The sequence below is a fragment of the Mixophyes fleayi genome, chromosome 3 (assembly GCF_038048845.1).
Source record: "Mixophyes fleayi isolate aMixFle1 chromosome 3, aMixFle1.hap1, whole genome shotgun sequence".
In the NCBI taxonomy this organism is placed as follows: Eukaryota; Metazoa; Chordata; class Amphibia; order Anura; family Limnodynastidae; genus Mixophyes; species Mixophyes fleayi.
The window spans coordinates 149,508,832-149,529,024 of record NC_134404.1 but is presented as its reverse complement, the minus strand read 5'-3'; the positions used below and the strand labels follow the sequence as shown (position 1 = coordinate 149,529,024).

At 36.4% G+C, this 20,193-nt stretch overlaps 1 protein-coding gene across 2 annotated transcripts in view; it reads right to left on the bottom strand.

Moving 5' to 3' along the window:
• Positions 1–20,193, bottom strand: part of LOC142144111 (isoaspartyl peptidase/L-asparaginase-like) — a 198,401-nt gene that overhangs the window by 53,585 nt on the left and 124,623 nt on the right. For both annotated transcript variants that reach the window (XM_075202571.1, XM_075202572.1), the window contains exons 2-3: positions 13,702–13,909; positions 11,989–12,131 (exon numbers count right to left, since the gene is read on the bottom strand). In XM_075202571.1, coding sequence (XP_075058672.1) covers positions 11,989–12,131; positions 13,702–13,894 — 336 coding nt within the window. In that variant the 5' untranslated portion in view covers positions 13,895–13,909. The remainder of the gene's footprint in view (positions 1–11,988; positions 12,132–13,701; positions 13,910–20,193) is intronic.

The following is a 20,193-nucleotide window of genomic DNA, read 5'->3' as shown; positions in this document are numbered from 1 at the left end:
ATCTTGTGTTAATGAACAATTAAGTAAACATAATACACCTTGCCCCCTTTTCTGGATTGAGGAACTATGTAGTGCCCTAATGTGTAATGTTCATGTACGTTTTGTTAAAGATAAATTAAAATGTTGGTCAAATCAATCAGTCTGAATTGTTTATAAATTGTTTTTCCTGTGTGCGATGCGATTGCAATTCGACGAGACTGGCTAATGCGGTCGCATGCAGTTGCATTGTAGCAGCGAGATGTACCCGCATCATTTGTTCTATTAATATCACTGTTCCATCATATTCACATAGATACACATTTTTGCAATAGGATTTGCTAATGACATGGCTTCTATTCATCAAAAGGGGTCTTAGGACAATAAAAATTCTTCTCCGATTGAATTTGGAATTTACTCAGACACAAACATCTCAAGGCTATACTAACTTAACAATAATCTACTGAATCTTCGTCCAGATTCAACATTACCTTGGGATGTTAAATACTCTCTTACTGCCCCCTCCACTCTGCAAATGATCACTGCCTCACTGCTTCATTGATTACCTTTTCTCACTCCTGCCTCCATGCCTTTGCCCGGGCCACTCCCCAGCTGTGGAACAATCTCCCACACCCAATCAGTTTAGTCTACACTCTCAAAGGCTTCAGATTTGGTTGTACATCAGGAATGAATTACTACATAGCCTTGCAAATTGAGAACCATAAGTTATAGAGACTTGATCCCAATTGAACTGCTATCAGGTTGGACCTTGACATTTTCTCCATTGGAGGACACAAAAGGATACAAATAACATTGGTGATTCAAAATTTGATGAATGAGACTGAATAGATTTTACTCCCACCCTGTTGACCATTCCTCTAGGCTACCTAGATCATCGATTATTTGTTTTACTTTTTACTTCTCTGGGTGTGTCTACCCTGTTGCATATCTTTGTGTCATCTTCAAAAAGGCATACTTTCCCTTCAATACCATTTGCAATGTCACCAATAAAGATATTAAAAAGCACTGATCCTTGGGGTACTCCACTGGTAAAATAATAATAATAATAATGACCTTATCTCAACTGAATAAATTGTACTACACTGGCCTTTGGAAGGCAGATTATCCTAGATAAGCTCTTGTGCTGACTGGCCATGCTTGCTTGTGTTGGTGATATACTTTTGTTCTGTTAACCTTTCCCTTTTTCCTCCATCTGATTATTATTGTAAAATCATTTTGTTTTAAAAATGTGATCCCCTCACATCTTAATAAATAGTTTTTTTGCTTTGGACCCACAGCGATCAAATCGGACAATAATTTATTTACATCTCTAATAGTTTGCTGTACGAATAGCCAAGATTTTTCATACTGCTTGTTGGTAAATAATCCAGCAAAGAGTACTTTTCACTTTATTTTCAGGTCATGTTAAATAACCAGAAATCTTACTTTATGCACATAGTTCTATTATGTAATGCTTATTGATTTTGCTATGTAAATAATCAGAAATCTATTGTTTTATTGTGCAATTTAAGTGGTGTTTCCCTGGGCGCTAGTGGGAAATGGAACTGCAACATGAAACATGTAATATGCACATTTAATTGTAAAAATGAGTTGCAACTCAATTGACAGTAATCAGTGACATGTCAACATGGCTTACAAAATGAAGCACAGCATCCAAAATGTAACACAACTTGGTTATGCTAATTTGGATGAATATTAAACAAAAAACCAAAAAACACAAAACAAAAACACAAAAAAACAAAGTAAAGTCCAAAAACACAAAATAAAGTCCAAAAAACAAAGTCCTGTGAGAAATATATTCCCACTGCCAATCCTTGTATGGCTAAAAATAGAGATGTACAATAATGAATCAGTACGTGGACAATAGCTGGTTAATAGATAAATTCCTTATTCAAGACCTAGGCAGTAGTGTCCAACGGATGAAGACCAGAGATTGAGGCTGGTAATCGGACTTACCCTTGAAGTTTTCAGGGCTACAGCTTAGCTGCAAAAGCTTCCGTATACCTAATCCACTTCTGTGTTGCCTCTAGCTAGTTACCGTGGGGACGCAGAAAGCGTCCTGCTGCCAGGAGGATGGCTTGATGTTTCCAGAGTGTGGTGCGCATGCGCATGCGGCGATTCAATTCCGTTTATGGAGCGATGTTCAGAAAGGGTCCACGATAAATGTGGTGACAGCCTTGGTAGATGTGTTAAGTATGGGGGTATACAACCAACGCGTTTCGCCCGGCTGGCTTCCTCAGGGATCTTAATTGAAGTGATAAGCAGTGTTGGGACTTTAAATAGGCGCCATTTCCGGAAGGTTGCAACTGATAGGTTGTTCGTTTTCGTCCTCCCATTGGTCGCTTTTTTGACGGACATGTGTCCCGCCCTATGGGCGATCCCAGACTGGAACTGCTTACACAGCATAGCAGCTGATAAGGGTAAATGAATGGATACTTTTTTCTGATGGGCAGGTGGCCCGCCCTATGGCGATCCCAGGATGGATATTAGTTCCACAATATAACAGCTGATAGAGATCAGTGATTGGACGCTGTTTTATGATGGACAGGTGCCACGCCCTATGGGCGATCCCAAACTCGATATTGCTTCCATAGCATAGCAACTGGTAAAAAGTAATGAATGGAGCGTTCAGGTATCACATATTAGTAAGCGTCCGTTTGCTAGGGGAATAGCAACTTCATATTCACCATAAAGTACATATGCTGGGGTATGTGATATCCCCTAGCAACAATGATATTTGGATGAATCTGATGCATGGGTACGTGAAGATAGTTGTTAATTGGTTTTGGGAGTATTTGCACATACTATATTGGGTGATATCGCAACCTATTTTACAGATAAAGGGGATAGGAACAAATATCACATAATATGGGCAAAACACCTTCAAAGGAACTGCCCTAATTCAAAATCGATGTTAAGCCCTTCTGGCGCCAAGGTTTTCATCATATAGATGTACTTCGATTCCTCTTTTGAAATACTTTTAATAAAGTCTCCCCCTCTCCAGAGTTTGTTAACTTTTTTGATGCCCATGAATTGTAACAGTGATGGATCTTTTGAGTGATGTTTGGAAAAATGGTCAGACACACTGTGCTTGTCAAACCCTTTTTTTACATTTCTCTGATGTTCAGATATCCTTATGTGCAATTTTCTGATGGTTCTACCAATATATTGGGAGACCACAGGGGCATTGTAGAAGATAAGTTGTTGTGAACTTTGGACATTTGCACCTTACCTGTAGGAGTTACATTATTTCACTTCTTTGATCACCTGCACCTGCTTCCCTGATGTTATATTCCCGCCCCTTACTCTATACATTAAACAGTGCTTTGCCCTGTTCCAGCTGTTTTGATCCTATGTTCCTGTGCTTTGGGCATCCTGTAAACCAGCAAATAGATATTTAGAGATGGGGTCAATTACCCACACGGCAGTAAGTTCTCACAGCTGCAGCATTCCTCCGTATCTTGATAAAGAATCCATTGAATTTGAAACGCATTGATTCAACAGGGAAGATAATCGTTTAGGACTACCGGAGGAATGCTGCAGCTTTGAGAACTTACTGCCGTGTGGGTAATTGACCCCATCTCTAAATATCTATTTGCTGTTTTCATTCTGCTGTGAGGTACGCTCCTAGAAGCAGACCAATTTCTGCGGTTTTTATGTGTATTGAATTATTTGCAATAAATGGTATTATGCTATGATTTTATCTTTTGCACACATGTTTTTTGCTGGAGACTACAGTAGAAAAGGATTTCGTGTTCTTCACCATATTTGTTTGATGTGCAGATTTTAAAGAAACCATCTTGTAAGCACATACCCTTCGGGGATCCCCACACGTGGTTATTCAATAATCGGCCACCTAGAACACATTGTGGAAGAGGGATCACCTTTAAAGACATCTTACATATCCCCATATGATGTTGAGACTGTACTGCTCTATGTATATTTTCTTCTTATGTTACAGCTATCCATGTTAGATGCTGGCATTTCATGTATGTGAACCTTTCAGCGCTGTGAGTTATCATTTTGCTTGTTATATATGTTTTTGGGGAGCAGGTGGCTCCCTATATGTTATCTTGGGCTGCTTATTGGTGATACATTAGCGCCCATTCTTGATTCAAATATTTGTAGACTACACCATTTGTCTCCTGTGAAATAGCCTGTTGTTCAGTGTGTTTTTCAGAGACTGTGGTATTTCATGCATATCCTGCCATATCCTAATTGTGTTATTGTACCATGCTGTCTAAGAATTTTATCCTGGACTAGACATGTTTTTGTTATGCCTTGCCCCAATCTTCCTTCTCAGGGCCCCACTATTTCCTTGCAACTGTGTGTTTGTACAAAAGTAAACTTCACAAATTTTCACCTACTCCTGACTTCTCAGCAATCATTATAAACACACAGTTTATCATAACATCAGGACAACACTGGAACGGATGGAAAAATCAGCATACACTGGAGTGCATGGAATAACCGGGACATACTGGCATGGTTGGAATAACCAGGACACCATGGCAAGGGTGGGATACCCAGGACAGAGATTGAGACAGGGGTGCAGAATGCAGGGAATACCAGAGAGAACCAGGAACAACATTCACAGGCAAGACTTATTCTTCTGGCACCTTCTGACTGTCAAAAGTGCCATATAAGTACTAGAGACAATAAGGGGCCATGCAGGGAAGCCCCAATCATTAATCAACAGATAGCTAGAACAAATTAAAATGTCGTCGCCATCTAACATTGCAGAGAGAGAGGAAGGGCATTCCTGGCACTTTCTGAAACCTGAAGAGAAGCCGGTGGGTTGACGTGTGACACCTGGACTTGGGCTTCCAGTTCCAGATTCATTAAAAGAGGGAATAAATGAAGATAAATTTTAAAAAAATGCAAGAAATAGAAAAAAATAAATAACTTTAATTAAAAAAAGAAAGAAAAAATGCTTATCGTAATAATAAAGCATTTTTTCTTGTTCTGTACCCCGGTTAACACCATCTTATACAAGTACCTTCACTGTTCTTGTTAAATAGTTCTAAAGGCGATAGTCCTAACTGGTCAGGGGGCTTTGATGAACGGAAAAATCCTAAATCTAATGGGTTTCTCCTATTGATAAATAGACCCCATAGAACATTTATTCAATACACAAAGTAAAACCAACTTACATACAGTATTAGAAAATATTTAAGTGCTTAGACCATTGGAATAAATGTAGTAGCCACTTCTATAGACGACAAAGTCTGGAACAGGAAGTCAATCAACAGAAACCAAAATCTGTAACTGTGGATCACCAAGTATTCCAGTGATATCCACTGCTAAATGCGTTAACGGCTATTTTAAAAGGCATTTGGCCGTAGAGACATGGTGAACCACAATTACAACTTGTTTCAAACTTTGGCAGCTATAGCAATGATTCTTATTTTCTAGTCAAGCAAATATTTTTGAAGATCTAAATCAGGTGGTAAATTAATTTTCTTGATTCTTAAGCCCACTTACATATCTCACAAAGTCAAGCAGTAGATATGTAACACTAAATGAAATGTAAAATGAAAAATTATAGATAAGTAATGGGCAATCAGATACACTTAAGCACCTGCATGCGTGGTTCTTTAACCTTCAAAAGGTCAGCACATTAGCCTTAATCTTAGTAAAAAGTTAAATCAAAACTTGTACTTAAAGAAAGAGACACTTCACTGTAATACCATATCAGCAGGTATCTTAAACAAGTTTTACAGGCTATAACAAAGAAACCTGACAATAATGCAGGAAGGAACTGGGGGCTACAGGCCAAGGCTTCGAGGGCTGCCTGTGGCTAATACTGTTCTAGATGCTCATTATATGTCCCTTTATCTAACTATGGGGGAAATTCAAATCCCCCTGAAGTAGCGCAGCATTAAACCTATTACAGTTAATACGGTTAATACGGTAAATTTTACCCTGTCTTCTGCTAGCAGCTCAGGGAGTTGCGAGCAAAAAGCCGCCTTAACGGTAATTACACGCACTGTTACTGTAATATCGGTAATAGGGCACAGGCCACGTTACTTTTGTCACTAATGCGGCCAATTGAATTTCCCCCTATTTGTCCAGGATTACTTGTTTAATATAGTAGATGGAGTCAGGTCTGTAGAACCACATATCCAATTGACTTTATGATGTATAAATTGTAATGTACTCAGAAACCATTAGGATATGGGTAGAGTTGGCCAAAAGGAGACCAGGGGGATAAACTTACTAAAGCCTCTAAAAAGGAAAAGTGGAGATATTGATCATATCAACTTACCAGATTCTAGCTATTATTTATTTAGTACATTCTAGAAAATTATAGCTATAATCTGATTGGTTGCTATAGGTAAAGCCTCCTGATATGGATAATCAATACACACAAAATGGAAGTTGAATTAGAGCTGGTTATAAAATGATAGTAGAATGCTTAAGAGTTAACGAGCTACAATGCATATCTATATTGACAAATTAAGTTGTTTTTCTGCACAGACAGGGTTACTCAAGGTTTATGGGGAAACATATCTAAAATATATTACAATAGCGCAATGTATTTAAACATAAATTTGCCCTCCGTTGTTCATGTCAGGAAACGGGGAAGCTGTGGTACAGTAAGATTAACGGCAGATAAGATGTGGCAAGGTCTACTTGGACTTATGCCTATATCTGGCGGATGATGTAAGATGTTGAGAGATCCTTATATGTGGAGTGATATTATTGATCAAAAGGTGGAGTGATATTATTGATCAAAAGTCTTATATGATGCGATGCTTTATCTACGTATTATTTCTGTGGTTTTAGGGTATAAAATGCTTGCAAAAGTAATATGAAATTACCATTATTCTATTTGAATTGAATGGTCTGTATTGCGCATACAAAATAAATTGAGACTGTTCTGAAGAGACTTAGTTTTTTAATTATTTCTGAAACGTCCATATCACTCCACTTTTCCTTTTTAGAAGCTTTAGTAAATCTATCCCCAGAAGTTCTCTGCTATGAATAAAATGTTTCATTACAAGAGAAACTATCCACACATACACTTTTATAAAATAGCACTAAATCCTAAAAATAGAGTATTTATTTTTCATGGACATGGAAATCGCCAAGTAAATGTTGCATTGATTAACTACTATATGAATCAAGAACCACAGGGTTTATAGCAGTCACAACAAGATAGGTAGAACATTTTGTTTATTTTTGTAAGACAATGCTATCTTATTTTAAGAACACTTTCATTCTGAGATGTCTATTGCACGAGTTCTGCTGATAAATTATTCCATGTCATGATTTTAAAATTGACTTGTTTCCTAAAACCATATGCCATGTATGCCTGACATCATTAATCTTATATACATATATATTCAATCTTACAAAACCAATCTTGTAGAGAATGAATAGATGTTTCTTGGGATTAAGCATTTTGCATAACTGTCACAATAATACTGTTTCTGGAATCAATACCACATCAAAGCAACACATTTTGTTTAAAAGTTATTTTTTTTCTTTCTAGCTTTAAAACTTTAAGATAATGAATAGGTTTGATTTACATCTATTGTATATACAAAATACCAGGGAAAACATCTGTTTAGTAGTTTAGGAGTTAATACATCTGGTAGTTATTTTACAGTTTTATTTGTACCAGATTATAGTGGAGTGTTTATTATACATTGCAATACAAATGCCAAGTTTATTTAACTGGAACCTCTTCACATGTGATAGTTGTTTTAGCGTATGTTTATCAGGTATATAATTAAGCTTGAAGGACGTTTGGTGTTTTTAAAATGTAATATAAAACATTGAGAAAATATCTTAATACAAAAATGTTATTTAAAATGGATAAAATACTTTACTCTAGCTTTATTTTAGTGTTATTTTTTAGGGCACTAGTAGTGACCAACCTGGCCTTAAGTGATTTGCATTAGTTCAGCTGAGTCATGGAGACTAATGAGTATCTAGTATTCAAGGATATAATAGGCTTTGTCACACCGCTAATACTCACAGGTCATGATTCCCAGATTAGCCCCTCTAGACAGCTGCTGAGAGGGGACAGAACAAGATGAGAAAGAGATAAGGACATAGAACATGGTCAGGTATAGGCTGAGGGTTAAAGCAGGCAGCCCAGTTTTTCATTCCACACAATATTTTTATTGCGTATGTAGGGACAGTCTGTTGCAATGCCAACTTAAAGTGGGCATGGTCACGCCGTGCTAGGGGCATGGCCATGTCACTTCTGAAGCACTAGGCCACCACTAACCTCCTTTCCTCCCTTTAAAATACAACTGCTTTTCAGGGCACACCAAGAACAAGCCTCCCAACAGTTCTGACAGTTGGGACAAATGTCTTCATTGTTGTGGTGACAGCAAAGTCCCTTAAAAGCTAAATTGGAACAGTTGGGAGGTTTTGCTATTGTAGGGGATTCAAGTTAAGTGTCACAAGAAAACAGAAGCAATCTGAGGTTGATATTGAATGGACAGAAGAAGTAAACACACACATACTCTAGGGGTATACTAGCACTGGATAACCTGTTGGTCAGGCACTAAACATCTCTAATAACTGAACCAGGTGACATCAGAAAATGTGCTACCTTATACACACTTATGTGTTAGTTCTCATGGATATGTGCACTATACATTAAACAAAGAAGTGCTGCATATTTCTAGAGAGTGGTTACATTATTTTATAACACAATCAGACATCTAATCCCTTCTTAAAAAGAATAATTAAGCATGAAATCACAACATTCACAATGCATTAGTGGGGCAGTATTGCCATGCAATGGTTAGTATTGCTGAACCACAGCACTGAGGGTCATGGTTTAAATTCAAACCATGGACCTTTCTGTGTGTTCTCCCCATGTTTGTGTGCTCAATTTCTTCTCAAAGTCCAAAAAGAAACTGGAAAGCAGGACTGATGTGAACGATTCTCTGCACAGCATTGTGTAATATGATCATTGCTATATACTTCAGCGATAATAAAAAATATATATATACAGTATATTAGTATTTTAGTTAATAATAATTGAAGTATATTTTTCTCAAAATTGTATTATTAAATTTTAAATATGCATATAAGGAAAACAAAATGGTTGAGCACAAGTAAAACACATAGCTAGCTGACCAAAACCATATGTTTGAGAAAACATATACATGAACACACGGTACTCTGCTGTTGCCCAATAATTTTACACTTAAGTGGTTTATAAGCAACTGGCATAAATTCAATATTCTACTAATAGAGAAACACAAATTTATTTGGAATGTTGTAGAGATACTGGGCAAATGTTGCTTATGTTTTGTCATATCATGCAAATAATTGTGGGCAGATGTGTCTTTTTCACTGGTTCCTTCAGGTGCACATTGAGACAATGCAAATGCAATAAAATTTGATTTTCTTTGGAAGGAAGAGAGATGTTAGAGAACAGGAGGTAAACTGTGCATTTTAAAAGACAAGTGTAGTAGGTGCACACATAGCATTTTTGAACATGAAAAATAACTTTAATTTCGCCATTACTTTAGATGAGATGCCTATTGTGCCATCTATATTTAATTGCTAGGGGAAACTGGATTTATATGCAGACGTAAAGCAATGTTTAATTAAAACATTAAGGTGCACAAATGTGACATAATGACTTAATAGGGGTATAGTAACATTTACACTAACAAAAAAACTGACTCCAAGATCATATTAATATATTATAAATAATTAAATCTCAACATAATACTGTCAAATAGCGTTATTTACTATTAACTGTAATGAAAATGAATTTGACAAATAAGATCAATCACATTTAAGGCAGACTAGAAAGGAGTATAAATAAATCTACTTATTACAATGAAGTAGAGATGGTCACTGACCCCCGTGTTTTGGTTTTGGATTCGGTTTTGGATCTGGATTACCGTCGTGTTTTGGTTTTGCAAAACCGCCATTGCATGTTTTGGTTTTGGTTTTGGTTTTGTTTGGTTTTGTTTTGCTATTTTTGGGAAAATCCATGTTTTTGTGCCTAAAATAACCCAATTTAGTGCTCCAACTGTTTTAGAGACAAGTAATCTAATTGTTGAGGTAATAAATCATCCAAAAAAACAGTTTAATTCTTTGTTGGTAGGCCTTCATTTATTCTACACACAAAACAGATTGTCTTCCTCTCCATCTTTGCATATTGGCAATGCAGCCATCGTCTTTGGATGTATATTACACCCTACACTTATAGTTAAATATGTAAAGAAATGGAAAAAGACAGTTTGCTTTCTGTCTCTATAGGCCCCCCTCCACTTTTTTTAAAAAACAAAAAATTCAGCCATTATAGAATGTACAATATTAATTGACATGGAGAAAGCCAGTTTGGTTTCTGTCTCTCTAGGCCCCCCTCCACTTGTATAAAATACTAATAAATTCAGCCGTTATATACTGTACAATATAAATTGAAATAGACAAAGGCAGTTTGGTATCTGTCTGCATCAGATCCTCTCTCCACTAGGAGTAAAATAGAAAACTATTCAGCCGTTATATAATCTAGAATATAAATAGAAATTGAGAAAGGCAATTTGGTATCTGTCTGCATCATAATCATCAACATCATCATTAGCGCCCTCGTCGCCTACACAAATCTCCCCCTCATCCTCTTCTAATTCCAAAGGGGCATCCTCAATTTGGGTATCACCGGCTACACTCGGGCTATTAAGGCACACATCAGCAGAATGCTCACGATTAGACATCCCACTGTTGGATGGACTCTCCACAGGGATTGTTGTCATTTGTGAATCAGAGCAAATATTCTCCTGTAATGCCTCACTGTTATCTTGCAGCTCGGCTTTGACGCGTAACAGTAGTTGTGCACCAATTGTAGGCTGGGTAACTTTTTGGGATCTGCCACTAATAGCCAAAGGTGAAGGCCTCATTCTCTCTTTGCCACTGCGTGTGTAGAATGGCATGCTTGCAATTTTTTTTTTATCGTCACTTAACTTTTGCTCAGTTACACTTCTTTTTCGCTTCAATACAGTAAATTTTTTTTGGGTTTTTGTTTTTTGCATTAATTTGGAAACACTCTGTTGTTTGACATCGCCTTGGCCAGATGATGTAATGGGAACACTAACATCAGGACTGGTGACAGAACCTGGTTGCTCATTCAGATCATATGTGGACTGCTTTGAATCCATTCTGAGCGCAAACCACTGGGGAGTGCTAAAAATTATTTGGTAGATACTGCTGACAGATATGACTTTTGACAGCCAGAAATATTAATGCACAATAAGGGAGGACACCCCAAAAGCACTGAGGAGTGCTAAAAATTATTTAGTAGATACTGCTGACAGATATGACTTTTGACAGCCAGAAATATTAATGCACAATTAGGGAGGACACCCCAAAAGCACTGAGGAGTGCTAAAAATTATTTAGTAGATACTGCTGACAGATATGACTATTGACAGCTAGAAATATTTATGCACAATTATGGGGGACACCCCAAAAGCGCTGGGGAGTGCCAAATATGAAGAAAAAATAATAAACCTCTATCCTCCTCTCTGCACTAGCGATTTTGGTTAGAGCAATTGCAAGAACAATATTGTATTCTCTGTCCCTGCTCTAATTAGCCTATGACTACACCCTGCTCTCTCCCTCTGTCAAATGGCGATGGATTGCTGTGGAGGCGTGTATTTATAAAGTTGAAGTATCGCGAGAACCGAGCCCCGAGATCCGACGACGTCACAATGATGTTCGGCCTCGATTTGGATTCGGAACGGGCGGGAGAGTACCGAGCTGCTCAGCTCGGTACTCGGATACCCAAAGTTCGGGTGGGTTTGGTTCTCGGAGAACCGGACCCGCCCATCTCTACAATGAAGTAAGTTTTTCTAAAGAACTAATTTTCTAATTTTCTCATTTTATTCAACATAAAAATAATATTTACATTTTATATCTTTGATTGTCATGTTTTATAACCTGCTTTAATTTACACGTTATTTTAATTCCATAAATATCCCAAAATAAGAATTTTGTTTTAATACTGTACCTTTTCCATGACTGTGCGTGCAAACATGACAGGGTTAGCAATATTCTTAATGCAAGAAACTGCACCTACAGCAAGATTTTTGCCATCCATTATAATTGCATCAAGTTCCACATCACCATTCGCATTCAGCACAGCCCCATGACCTGTAGGAAGCAATTCAGTATGAAAGAGAAGAAAATATTATTCCCCTAAAGCTTTGGAAAAAATATTAGAAAAACAATTTTAGAGCTATTTACAACAACTATCCTGACGGCTATTAGAGTTGATTACAGAGAAACATTTTGCTTTTATTGTCTCTTTTACGGAAATGCAATGCTTTTAGCAATATAACAATATCATTGCAGGTTTTAGCTATAAAAATGGTGTCATAAAATCTACAGGGCATTTGTCTGATTCTTCTTATAGCAGAAAATTTCAGGTAGCTGTTTATTTTTCACTAGATGAGAACAAATATAAGAGTAGTAATGGCAGACCCATTCAAGCAGTATACAAATGTTTGCTAAATGTCAGACATTATTTACAATTAAAATACACATGAATATAATAGCATCACTAACTTGTTGATATGATTCAGTATTTTCTCGATAAATCATTGCACGTATTACGGTGACCCTCTTTCATAGATATAAGCATATCCAACTAAATGATGCAAATTTGCACCTGGACAAACAGTGCTGCAAATCAAGGGGTACGAGTGCAAATATTTTGCATGCAGTGAAACGGCATTTTTCTGTGCAGCTTATTTTAACACTGTAATTTAAAGTTGAGCCAGGATCTGTTTACCTTCCAACTCTAATTCTGTACACACTTTTTAAATTCCCCCCTTAGCTAAAAAAGGTTTTCGATAACAAAAAAAATATTACCTTAACTAGGAATTGATTAAATGTGGTTATTTGTTTCTTTCTTCATTTCTATTTTTGAATCCTCTACTTGTATAAGAAGAGACAGGACTAATGTATACTGACAAATACAAATGCTGTTTGCACAATGCAGAAGCACTGGAGTACATCTGTATTGTGACAGAAAGTCCCAGAGACGGCCCAATGTCATAGGTAGCTATCACTGGATAGCGCAAGGCTTTAGTATTGGAACCATGCTGACATGGAACCAATGGTAATTGCTATTTAGGTTACAATCACATTTATTAGTGATAAAAGTCTATTTGAGTATCTTGTAACTCTCAAACGGGTATCTTGATCAAAGAAAAGTAAGGAAATGTTGTTGTTTTTTAAATAGAGAATTAGATAAATATATTTCACAAGAATGTCCTGGTATTTCTGTAAGTTTGTTACAGTAACCGTAGATAATTTACAATAAATGTTATCGTGTTTTCATTTTATCAGTTTTACCCTAGATAATTGTTATAAAAAAAATCTTAAAATGTCAAAAAGTTTATTTCTAAGGAAACCAACAGTGAGCAAAACAATAAAATTAGTTTGATTAGAAAGCTGTAAGCCAAGTACTCTTTTGAAAATTTGCACCTGTTCTTTCATTTAAAATTAGCATACACACTGTAATTTGGGTTAAAGGTTGTAAAATATTTACTTATATTCAGTTTACACACAGTAACTATTAAAATAATAATAATAATAATAATAATAATAATAATAATAATAATAATAATAATAATAATAAAATAAAATGTTTAATTACTGTGGAAAAAATAGACAGTAAAAGAAATATATATATATACAGTATATCTCAAAATAATACCTGCATCAAATACTGGATTGTCTTCCAACATGCGCACTGCAGATTCTACAGCCTGCATTGAGCTTCCACCACTAGCAAGTATAGAAAATCCACACTTTGCTGCATTTTTAACGCCAATTTTGCTGCTTTCTGCAAGATCATCTGGTATTGCCCATGCCCCTCCATGGACTACAATAACTGGCTTACGCACCATTTTCGTGTGTTGAAACTGTAAAAATTTCAAGTATTAACTTATTTTCCAAAAAGCATTTACTGTATACAACATGAGCAACATTAACTAACTTACCTCAAAATTATAAAGAAATAACAATATTAATCATGCATCACCAAATGTTTCTTATTATAACCTAGTCAACATATATATCAGCATTGTCAATCACCTATTTATAAAAGGAGTTTTGCATGCATGTCTAGATCTGACATTTGAAATCATAACACAGAATAAATAAAGCTGGGTAAACTATTCAAGTTTAGATCCAATTATCGTGCAGATCACATGATAAACGAATGCTTGGTCAGATATTGCACTAGTGTGTATGCTTCCATGATCTTATTTTATCGCACCAAAGCACATCACATAATTTGATTTGGTTTTATAAACTTCCTAAAAACCACGATCAACAATGGAGTGACGTGGAAGTGTGTACACTGACAACCAGCAGTGTAGGCAGGTCTCTGTACAGTGTGCAGTCACAATCTTTTCAGCAGATAGTTATGAGAGATAAAGAGCACAGGTCTGAAGGTAAATCGTGTAGGTATGTAAACTTACCTACACGATTTAGGTGCTCATCCGGACTGAAGGTCGTTGGTAAAATCACTACAGCAATCGCATCTGCAATAATTTTCTGTAGTGTGTATCCAGCTTAAGTATCATCGGATAATGAAACTACTAATTATCCTAGACAGTAATGCAGTGTCATATCATAAATGGCATACTCTTAAGGCAGATAATTCTAATCTCCTGTCTCATATATTCTTAGTACTTCTTGAAGGCTATTTCCAAGCACTTAAAAATACCAGTTTGCTGGGCTTAAATTGTTACAGAAAGATTTATGACATGGCCTATGTTTCCATGACCTTACCTATTTTAATCGATTTTCTTAAGAATTGAAATTGCTTATTGAAATCGTTACTTAGAACTCGGTTTGAAGTGAAATGACTTACACTAATGAACAACTAACATCGTTATGTGCAATATATACATGAAATTGATGCATGGATGTAACAATAAAAGTGAACATTGAAATATTTGGTAGCAATTAACCATACAAAAACTAATATCTTGACGGGGACCTAATAATTTATATAAGTATATAGAGCCTCAAATGTAAAAAGAAGCCGATGTGCGTTAATATATTTGTTGTATTGTATGTATTTTATACCCATAATAGGAACCCATGTTTTATGTTTTTATTGCTTTTTTATTGCTTCCATTTAATTGGTGCCTTTTCGCCGATGATGTCCTGCTGTTCATGTCAAATCCTGAGACTTTGTTACCACCTCTTCACTATGTTCTTCAGGAATATGCTGAAGCATCGTTTCACAAACTTAATAAATCAAAATCCGAAACTCTTGCCATAGCCACTCCCAAAGCTTCCCTAGATATTCTTGAAACATTTTAAATGATTTGGGAGAACAAATCTGTGGCAATCCTTCTGATTTGCTAACATGTAATTATTCCTCCCTTCTGTCATAATTTAACTCTTTGACAAACAGGTGGGATAACTGTGGTAGGGCCAGATGGCAACAATGAAAATAATGCTATTGCCTAGAATTTTAAATTTATTTCACTCTATCCCTTATTTAGTACCTTGTCCCACTATGGATAAATTTTTATATAGAAGGGTAAATGCCCTAGGTTGGCTAAAGGCAAAATGGCCCGATGTAAACTAAAAGGGTGCCTTGCAGCGCCCAAATTGGAGTTCTGTTATATTGCATGCTTGCTGGACCAGCTTGCAGACTGGCTGACCCATGGCGTATCTAAGCCATGGTTTTCATTTGAAATATACCTCTCTCTGCTTTTTCCCCTGGCAGATCTTTTATGGGTTGCATCGAAGCATGGACTTTTAGTGACCACTATCCCAACTAGTGTAAAAGACTCCCTTTTGGCATAGGATAAAATGCTTTTTATGCACTCTGATTTTTCCATTCCATCCTCTAATCTCTCCATTAATGGTCTTGCTAAACTGTTTCCAGATTTGCAGCTAACTCTTTGGCAAGACCAAGGCATGACCGAATTACAGCATCTTTTAGACGGGGTCACCATGACTCTTTTTATCTATCTGCCTGATACCTATGGTGTCCCTAACAAGGATTTCTAAAAACACCGTCAGGTCAGGCACCAGTCTCAGGACTATTCCTTACCACCCCCCTTTATTATTCTCCGTTTATCTGCCTGCAGAGGTTCGGGTGGGATTTCTTCCTCGTACCAGTGTCTTTTGCCCTCTACAGAAGTCTGTAAATTGTCTACTCAAATCCAAAGGGAGTCTGATCTTCACCTGTCTCTGTCAGATGATGATTGGATCAGAATTTTCCAAAATATTTTCACAATGTCGAAATCTATTAACCATTCAAAATGCTGGTTAAGCTCACCCACATAATGTATTTAACCCCTACTTTGTTGGAGAAACTCAGGTGAGGTTGGAACTCTTCTTCATGTCTTCTGGAGCTGCCCTGGCTTTGTCCCTTGTGGTCAAAGATGTTTGTACTGATACCTAGCGTGGTGAATGTTGACTTACACTCCTTGCCTGTGGGGACTCTTTTGCATCACTATCCTCCCCAAGCGCAAAGCCATACCAGATATGTCCTGGGCCATATTTTTATATCCACTAGAGTGGCAATTGCTCAGTATTGGAAATCTCCCACACAATGCCTATTCTGCGTTAATTGATATTATACAAAAAAGCTTTAATTTGGAAACTATTCCCATACTCCACCTCTCCTTCATCTTCCCTGGTCAAATGGCTCGATTGGAGCAATTATTATTTTGAAAATTACACTTCTCCACCTCCTTACTCTATCTGAGTTTGCATTGATTGTTGTGTTTTAGATCTTTTATTATCTTTCATTTTTGTGTCGTATTTAAATCATAGCATGTTTTCTGCTCCCTCTTCCTGATTTCTTCCCTCCCTCCTTTCCTTTCTGTTTGTTTGAATTATGGTTTTGTTTTGGTGCCTTGTAAACTTTGTAAACCTCAATAAAAATCTTTTATTGCTAAAAAAATGTCACGTTTGTTTATTTTATTTTAGAAATTAAATAATAAATTAATTTTTAAAAGTTCTGTTTTTCCAAAAACAGACAACCCCCTGGTTATTAAATTGTCCAACAGCACTCCTTACACTGACTGAGGTAGGGGATGATGATTATCCATACTACTCATAAACAGCAATTATTTACTTTTTCATTTCTGTTTTTTGAAACCATTTTGATAACAGAGTTCTGCCTAACAGATCCTATACATGTACTTTTAAAGGTAATATACATTTTATCCACATGCTTTCATTGCATGCTATGTTTAAAATATATGAAAAAATGCAGATAGTACATCTGGATACTTTAGGATTTATAGCTCTTGTTTCACTAGCGACAATTTAAAAACATACAAGTTATTCTTTCTTTGTACATATTTTCTTTTTTTTGCATAGATGATTACACAAACAGGATATATTTTTATACAGAGCTGCAATATGAAAAACAGAAAGCAGCAATCATAAAATCCAGTGCCTAAAACTAAGTAAGTAATCAGTAAACTAAGTAAGTGTATCAGTTGTACAAGGTTGTAAAGTTAAGGCCTAGATCATTTGCTGCTTTAGCACTGTTTCGACTGATAAACTCTGACTCAATGGGGTATATTTACTAAACTGCGGGTTTGAAAAAGTGGAGATGTTGGCTACAGCAGCCAATCAGAATCTAGCTATCATTTAGTTAGTACATGCTGCAAAATGAAAGCTTGATTCTGATTGGTTGCTAGAGTCAACATCTCCACTTTTCAAACCCACAGTTTAGTAAATATACCCCAATGACTTCACACTGATCAGCAACTATAGATCCATGGTGTACGCAACCTTGAGGCAACTGAGTACAGATGACCACATCAAGGTCTAAGGTAAAAGGGACTGCTACAGACAATGACTAGCCTGGTTATAGTTGCTGAACTATTGGCATCACTAATGGACATTCTACATGAGAGGGAGAATTTTACATGTAAGATCTACTTCTCCAAAAAGAGAGCATGAAAACCAGTGAGATGTAAAGAGCAAAAAAGAGGTTAATTCAAAGTTATATTCTGGGCAGGGTTGGCTATTGCAAATTTGGGGCTCTTTATGATAATCATTGTCGAGCTTTTGTAGTAGAGGGTGTGGCCACGCTGAAGCAGTTTTATCTGGGGCTCCTACATTTCTATCAAGCATGTCCTGGCTTATTTGGCTGGTTAAAAGTATTAACCAGCCAAATATGTCTAACAGGCAGGGATGTAACCCTTTGGCTGCAGACCAATAACAGAGAGATTCTGGACCCCTAATAGACTACATGTGCAGCACCAGCTGCATAAGGACACATGTGCATACCTCTGCTGGTCACCTTATAAAAAGAAACAAAAGGTCAGGAGAAGGGCATTAAGAGCAGAGGCACTTATGGCACCCTCAAAACCAGCTCTGTTGTGCTGGGCTCAGAACACTGGTAGATGACAGATTAATATAAATAATATTAATAGCAACATAGTGTAGTAGTGGGTTCCCTGACCAATTTTGATTAATTTGCTCATCTTGGACCTCTAGTAGAAAGAAGCTAGTCATGCCTCTTCTTAATTTAGGTTCAACTCACACCCACACATCTTTTTTACTTTATCCCTCACCTCTCTCTTTACGTGGCTTTTGTTTTGCATTTTCATCACTCCTTGGTTCTTCTGCCGCAGAGCACTGAGGTGATGAGTTCGATTCATAACCATGGCATTATCTGTGTGGAGTTTGTATGTTTTACCTGTGTTTGCGTGGGTTTCCTCCGGGTGCTCCGTTTTACTCCCACATTGTAAAAACATACTAGTAGTTTAATTGGCTGCTATCAAATTGACCCTAGTCTCTCTCTGAGTGTGTGTATGTTAGGGAATTTAGACTATAAGCTCCATTGGGGCAGGGACTGATGTGAGTGAGTTCTCTGTACAGTTCTGAAGAATTAGTGGCACTATATAAATAGCTGCTGATGATGATAATGATAACAACTATCTTTTTGAAATTAGGTATCTTCAGAAGCTTGTTAGGCCCACACAACAAATTTTAACACATGCTGCTGAAGATGGGGCAGCAGTGAAAACTTTCTGACATATATCTAGGAAACGAAAATTTACATGGTGTGAATTAATCATACATTTTTTTAATTTTTTTTTTAAAAAAAATTACAATTGTATTGTTAAAATACACAGTGTGTCGTTTGTTGAGACATCAGCAGCATTATACAATTTAAGTAGTATAAACTAAAAATATCATACAGTGTGTGGCATGTAGCATTATACATTGATGCAGACAACATTACACATATTTGTGAATATTACAAAGTGTCTTTTGCACTCAATGTTCAGCTTAGGTACACTAAAATTAATTTTTGCTTCTTAACATACTACTAAGTTCATTTACTTTTCATTTTACTACATTCTCAATTTGATTGTTCACTAATTCACATATTTTATACAGATTCTGACATAGAGCACTGTTAGAAGTACTTTTTAATATTTTAGTTGGAATGCTTTTTTACAGCCATAATTGAAGGTTTCATGTCAATGAAAAAATAGACAAAACATGATATCATCAAATGCATATATGCATCATTTTAAGACTTCATACAATAGGTTCTGTAGGGGGAATTCACACATTACCGGTAATTACGGGAGAAATTTCTGCTCATATCTCCTTGCACCTCTATGGGGATGAGCAGAGATTTCTGTTAAAAATCTCTGCCGTGAAGTGTCTTTGGATCGTCCGTGAGACACTTTGCGGCTAATTGAATTCCCCCCCTATAAGTACTAAAAGGAGTACATAATATTTGATGTATATAAACTGCAAAAGAACTAGTATATTAACATAATACAGTATATACACTATAATGATTAACTTAAAAACAGTCATATCTTACCTTATGTAATGTAATCTTTGAGCTTGGTTTTATTGCAATATTTAAATAGTTTGAGCAAAGTTCATTTCTTGAAGGCTTTAGATTTCCTTCTATTCATATAGATTGAAAGCTAATAGCTCCATCATATGTGCATAAATAAAGTTTACATATCTTAAATAGCCTACATTTTTTTCTATATGCACAATGTAAACCATATGCATTTGTGATAATGGATAAACATTCCCATACAATGTAATATGCATTGACAATGCATTAAAATGTACAGCCCATGTTTCGAGTTTTTTTAAAAAGCGTTCCTAAAAATGTTGGATTTGGGCACTTATCATTTCAGAGCTTGAAAAATAACCCTTAACTCGCTCACACATACAT